The 7,174-nt window shown below is 39.1% G+C and overlaps 1 protein-coding gene across 1 annotated transcript; it reads left to right on the forward strand.

Annotated features, from left to right (window-relative positions):
• Window positions 1-1,821: 1,821 nt before the first annotated feature.
• On the forward strand, window positions 1,822-6,624 carry LOC129849237 (gastrula zinc finger protein XlCGF17.1-like). Its single transcript, XM_055916181.1, has 2 exons — window positions 1,822-2,219; window positions 5,361-6,624. Exons 1-2 carry the CDS (start codon window positions 1,859-1,861, stop codon window positions 6,068-6,070), a joined length of 1,071 nt encoding a protein of 356 aa, XP_055772156.1. The 5' UTR covers window positions 1,822-1,858; the 3' UTR covers window positions 6,071-6,624.
• Window positions 6,625-7,174: the final 550 nt, after the last annotated feature.

The raw sequence follows: 7,174 nt of genomic DNA on the forward strand, positions 1-7,174 counted from the left end.
ACAACGGCAGAGTCATGTCTTCAGTGTAAAACTAACAATGACTCAATAATCCTTCTGGGAATGTTATGATGTCATAAAGTTATGGGCGGAGTTAGAAAGTTGTCTGTCAGAAGTACAGTTATACAATGTAAAATTACTTTTAATCTGCCTGTCTGTATATTTCAAAACATGGCATTTGAGAGTGCAGTGAGATACCCCAGAGCTGGACGATACTTTTCTCATAAATCATCTTAAATATTATACTTAATTAAACCTGGAAATCAACCAATCCTCTGTTGTTAACTCAATTGAATGGTAAACTGCTTTATTATCTAAAAGTTGAAAGTGACAGAGAGAAATAAAATGGTGCTGATGAATGCACTGGCTGTGTTCTTGTGGGTCTGGGCAGGTGTGATGTAGTTAATGGAGATGGAGGTGTGTTTTAGTGGGTCTGGGCAGGTGTGATGTAGTTAATGGAGATGGAGGTGTGTTCTAGTGGGTCTGGGCAGGTGTGATGTAGTTAATGGAGATGGAGGTGTGTTCTAGTGGGTCTGGGCAGGTGTGATGTAGTTCATGGAGATGGAGGTGTGTTTTAGTGGGTCTGGGCAGGTGTGATGTAGTTAATGGAGATGGAGGTGTGTTCTAGTGGGTCTGGGCAGGTGTGATGTAGTTAATGGAGATGTGTTCTAGTGGGTCTGGACAGGTGTGATGTAGTTAATGTTTCTATGATGTTGTTTGTATGTGTATGTTTTGTATTGTTTATAAAATATAAAATAAAATATTAAAACATTTCCAATGCAAAGTAACACCTCACAGTTCTATTTTTGGAGTTATTACATTAAACCAAAGTCAGGTGTGAAGTAAAATGGAGGACCAGCCTATTCCCTATGATGTATACTACAACATAAATAACTTAATTAAAATGTATAACTTTAAATTAAACCAATAATTTGCACTCATGACTTGAGTGATTAAAGTAAACCACAGTTTTGTAAATACATTACGTCATCTAACCAAATATCAAAGAATGTTAGCTATATGCTGTTATCTTAGCCAGCCAGCTAACGTCAGCTATATGCTGTTATCTTAGCCAGCCAGCTAACGTTAGCTATATGCAGTTATCTTAGCCAGCCAGCTAACGTTAGTTATATGCAGTTATCTTAGCCAGCCAGCTAACATTAGCTATATGCAGTTATCTTAGCCAGCCAGCTAACATTAGCTATATGCAGTTATCTTAGCCAGCCAGCTAACATTAGCTATATGCTGTTATCTTAGCCAACCAGCTAACGTTAGCTATTTAGCCAACTAGTTATTAGCCTAACCAGCGTAGCCAACCAGCACGGTTATGGTCAGCGAGACCAACTAACGTTACCGGAGAAAAAGTTACAAAACTCCCGCAGTCTAATTCACAGAGAACATGCTGAAAAGTAGTGATGGGGAAACAAAGCTTCCTGAAGCATTGATGCTTTACAGCCAATTGTGTCAAACAATTGGTTCATTACTCAAGGCTTTGAATGACACAGAATTTAGAACATCCACATTTTATAGATGAAGTCACACGCCGTAGCAGCGTAGCCATTATGTCATATATTAAACCACTGGCCGTGTTCGAGAGCATCAAATACACGCTGCGTTGTGGGTAAACGGTGATTGGCTGACTGATTTATAAATAATAATGAGTAGTTATTTATGACGCAAGGTGATTTGTAAATTAGCCAATCAGCTGTCAGCAGCCACCTGCACTGTCGGCTGCAATGTCGAACGAGCCCAATACCAAACCAATCAGGTGTTCGACGAAATGATTCTTCAGACGTCATTGATCACGTGTTGCTGATAAAGTGACACTGCTTTGAATTATACCGCTTAGCGACTTCAGTACATGCCTCATAGCTCCAGTCTCAAACTTAACCCCGTTCTTGCTGAAGAAGAGGCGGTCTGCTGGATGGAGAAAGAAGCTCTAGTGAAAGAGGAGGAGGAGGCAGAGGAGGCTGTTATACAAAAACAAGTAGAAGGTGAGGCTGTTACCGTGAAAGAAGAAGAAAAAGACGTTACAGAGGAAGAGAAGGACGACGACGTTTCAGTGAAAGAAGAGGAGGGGGAGATGACTGTCACATCGAAAAATGAAGAGGATGAAACTGGATATCTGGTCCCGGTTTCCCAAACGCATCTTCAGGCATCCGGTTCTAAAGATGAACTTAGCAATAAGATGGTTTTGAGAAGCCGTTCCCTGAGTAACACTAGTAAGTACTGTCTTAAAAACAGAGGCACAAACTCTGCAGTTGTTGAACTGATGTTTGGTGTTAAAGGGGAAATGTGCAATTGCTACATCCATATTGTGACTTTTAAATTATTTATTTATAGCCATTGATTCTTGAAGAATGTAACACATGCCTCATGAGCTTAGTTCAACTGTTTTTACCCCATCAGAACCCCAAATAAGCTTTTTTTACTCCAATGTTTAGAAACAATGTAAATCAACACTGTATAGCCTCAACATGGTTAAAACTATAATGTTGATATAATGGATGGTCAGTCCTTTCATCCATAGGTCTGTCTATGAATTTGAGACTAGTTACATTTCTCCAGCCCCATCATCTTATTACCAAAACAGTGGTGGAATTACAGCTTTGTTATGGGTCGAACTGCAGATTGGTTGATTGATTGTTGTGTGGCTTTTTTAAAGGGGCAACCTAGTTTTTAAACAAACAAAATGGCTGCCCAGAGTCCTGAGCTGTGTTAGAATACTGATACTAACTGCACTATTTGTGAAGTAAATTGAGTATATAGTCTGCTTATTGGTCATAGTATGATGTAGTTAGTATGCCAAAAGTTCCTGGATGTCATACCAAAATCGCCAAAATATGACGTATACACGCAGTACTTTAGGGCACATAATGCAATTCTTCAGGAAATGGGTGTGGCTTTAACATTTTCAGATTTGAAGAAAATGGAGGAAAATATGCAGCCAAGTCCAACGAGAGAGCGGATACAAATGAACAAATGAACTTTAAATAACTATGACAAATGTTGAGCAATGTAATAAAGTAATGACTTTTCAAATAAGTTACGTTACACGTTATGTTAGCTACACTGTCCTTACAAAACGCATAGCATATCTTTACAGCAGTATGTACCAGTATGTGAGCTAGCTAACTAACGTTAATTGGCTACTTGTACATCAAACTTGCCAGTATAGTAACTATATTCTAACTAACTACCCAACGTTTATTGACTTGATTAGAGCGCAGAATAACTGATGTATTTAATAACGCTCAACACCCGTTGAATATGGCCGGTGTCAGTAAAAATCAGCAAAAAAGCTCAAATTAAATTGTTGCCAGCAGCACAGTTAGTCACCAACGCTCTGGATAACATGAAAACAGCCTAACCAGCTCTGCTCGGGCAAGTAAAATGGTAAGAGTGAGGTTTTCTCTGATTTGTGTCTAGCAAGCTATCCAACGTTAGCCAGTTAGCTTGGGTGCTTTACTGTCATTGTGAGGTCAGAACGCTTGGATCGACCCTACTCCTCAGCCATATTGTATTTGTTTACAAACAGTGGCCTTATACAAGCTTATGGTTTGGTTTCTGGTGGGGTAATACAGTTCAAACATTTGAGGCATTTATAAGTTATATTCTTCAAGAATCAATGGTTATATAGTAAATGGGTCTTTCTATAACTGCCAGTGTAGATTTCCTGTGGGGGTCAAATTGTTACAGCTATTGATAAGTCATTGTATTGTAACGACCCTGGGTTTATAAGCGCGGAAATCGTCTCTGCCGCTTGAGCATGCTTTTGCGGCACCATCGATAGCGCGCCGGACTTCGGGCTAGAAGGTCGAGGGTTCGAGACCTGCTCCCTGCCTGTTTCAATACAGTATAATAGTCTGGCAATTCTTTTCATGCCATTACATTAAAGGCAAAAGATTGTCTTTTCTTAGCAAGGTGTTGCTTAAGTAATGTTAGCTGCTAATCGCTAGTTAGCGGGCTAGCTAGCTTGCTAAATGTATTAAGAGTCAGAGCAAACATAGCTAGCTAATACTGCCTGGTACCAATGCTGGTGTAGGCCTAGATAAGCATGTTTGTGCAGCGGTATCTTATCAGACAGGAGTAAACGAAGTATGAATATGTTGGCTAGCTAGCCGGCTACATGAAGTAAGAAAACAACATGTAATGTAACATCTAATTAGGGTCAACTGGAAACACTGACCAACATGTTGTTTCCTACCATGTCTTCTTCTCTGAGGTGTATTGTCAGACTAGACTCGTCAGGTGTATTGCTGCCATCTATTGTACGATGTTGTGAAAAATAACCAAAATGCTAAATATATTGGGATTAACAAATCATACTAATTAATAAATAAATCACATTGGCTGCGCATGGCCTGTCTACATAGTTGATACAATGGTTCAAGTTCTATCACCTTGGTCGGTCCGAAACTTGATATAAAATATTCTGGGCCCTGAGAGTTTCCAACGCCAGTGAGTTTGGGACAGACACAGCTGTAGGCTATTTGTGTAAGGGATAAGAAGTAATCAGGTATTTTATGACATTTCCACTGGATCAGAGCATTACATTTTTCCATTTCATGTCGAGATGTTATCAAGAGTGAGAGCTGGAAATATTTTACAAATACTTTGAGGAACTATTGCCATCCGCCAATTGATTTTAGCAAGACTTTGTTTACTTGCTGTTTGAGGTGAATAGAAAATTACTTTGAGAAGCTCCACAAATCATTAGTGGTGGTGTGTAAATACTATCAGACATCCCCAAATAGGTGCATCGCTCTCTGCATCGCTCTCTGCCCTCTGTTAGCTAAAACGCAATTTGGTTGCAGAAACTCCTCCATGCTAATGCGGAAACCACTTGTTATACCATAGACCTATTGTAGGACCCATAACTTCACCTAACAACAACATAGACCTACTGTAGGACCCATAATTTCACCTAACAACAACATAGACCTACTGTAGGACCCATAACTTCACCTAACAACAACATAGACTTACTGTAGGACCCATAACTTCACCTATCAACAACATAGACCTACTGTAGGACCCATAACTTCACCTAACAACATAGACCTACAGAAAGGTGCCTATATTGGAGACCAAAAGTTGTCTGGTACACTGCTTTGGATTTCAACCACTTTAAAAACGTATTTCTAGCATACAATCGTCGATGTTACTACTAATGTGAAAACAAGACAAAATATGACTTGTTGTTCACTTGACTGTCTTAAGAAAAATGTCAAATAATGAACATTCATTACAGACGTCATTGTTTGTACAACGTAATGGCTACGCTGTTGGCATCACCTTTTTACAGTGTATTTTTGCTGTTGTGGGCCTTAAACCAGCTGTCTGACTTTTTGTTCACACAGGAGAGAGACGTGACTATTGTGGATCCTCTGGGGGGCCTCAACAACCTCATGATGCTGACAAGGCAGAGAAGAGTCTCTCCACATCAAAACACCTCAAGAAACACCAGCAGAGACCCACAGGGAAGAAATCTCACTTCTGCTCTGACTGTGGGAAAGGTTGCACATCTTCATCAGAACTTAAAATACACCAGAGAACACACACAGGAGAGAAACCTTATAGCTGTGATCAATGTGAAATTAGTTTTGCTACATTAAGCAATCTGATAAGACACCAGAGAATACACACAGGAGAGAAACCTTATATCTGTGATCAATGTGGGAGGAGTTTTACTACACCAAGCTCTCTGACTATACACCAGAGAACACACACAGGAGAGAAACCATATAGCTGTGATCAATGTGGGATGAGTTTTACTACATCAAGCCATCTGACTATACACCAGAGAACACACACAGGAGAGAAACCTTATAGCTGTGATCAATGTGGGATGAGTTTTACTACATCTGGCTCTCTGACTATACACCAGAGAACACACACAGGAGAGAAACCTTATAGCTGTTATCAATGTGGGATGAGTTTTACTACATCTGGCTCTCTGACTATACACCAGAGAACACACACAGGAGAGAAACCTTATAGCTGTGATCAATGTGACAAGAGATACTCTGATAAAAGATCTCTGATCAAACATCAGAAAATACATACATGAAGAAGTTGTTTCATGATATCAATGAAATAATGTCACAATGTAGTATGTTTTAACATTGTAGAAGGAGTATTTTAATGATGTCACAATGTAGAATGTTTTAACATTGTAGGAGGAGTATTTTAATGATGTTCTACCTTATCCTTTGCCCTGTTCAATTGATTGCAGCGTGATATGGATATTAGCCTCAGGGGAAAATCCAGGCTCTGAATTGAAAGAGTATTATTTAACAAAAAGTGACTAACAAAAAAAGAGCTGTGTTACACTTACTGCGTTGGTGACCCACTTTAATCAAAATGCAGCACTTTAAAATGTAGCTAGCTGTTTTCTACAAGTTGAAAAAGCTGCTTGTTTAAAAAAATACATGTAATATGATAATTGTTGCAGATGTTTGTGTATATACACACATGAAAGCAGTATAATAAATTGGTCTATAATCAATTTTATTAACAATCTGACATCACTCCAGTATTTCTTGACAACATTCAAATGCTAATTGTCTTTATTCCACTACTGAAGAAGCATGACTCAAATCACCTCACATATTTCAAACATCCAGCCTGACAAAAGATACGTTTTATTATTCCAAGCCTCACCCTTAAGTGAAGTATTGCCAATACATATTAACAAAGGTGTGTACATTTGGTTTTGATATTTCATATTTACAATTTATGTAACAGTTAGTAATCATAATTATTTATGCAACCAGCTGAACATTTTTGGGTCCATTTATATTGACAATGTTGCCCTGCTTTTAGAATATCAGGGTTCATTCTCAGATGTGCTAACCCAAATGTTTGGACTGGGCCCGACCCAACAACATGCCTATTGAGTGAACCCTGAAAAGAGAGAGAGAAGTAAGGTGGAACGTTACTACGGATATTGCAGGAGTTGGTTGCTGATTGCCTCAAGGGTGGGCAGTCAGCAAGTTTTGCGTTTAGCCAGTGCGTTGCCATGGATCACAGTTTATTTTTACTGCACGTTTTTCCGTATTGGAGATGAGTTTTGTTTGTGCTCGTTCCAAGGGGACGAGAGTTCTAGAATCTAGTTAGTTTTAGGAAGATGCGAGTTCTAGAAGCTAGTGGGTTTTAGGATTCTATAGAATGA

Source organism: Salvelinus fontinalis, unplaced genomic scaffold, assembly GCF_029448725.1.
Source record: "Salvelinus fontinalis isolate EN_2023a unplaced genomic scaffold, ASM2944872v1 scaffold_1402, whole genome shotgun sequence".
In the NCBI taxonomy this organism is placed as follows: domain Eukaryota; kingdom Metazoa; phylum Chordata; class Actinopteri; order Salmoniformes; family Salmonidae; genus Salvelinus; species Salvelinus fontinalis.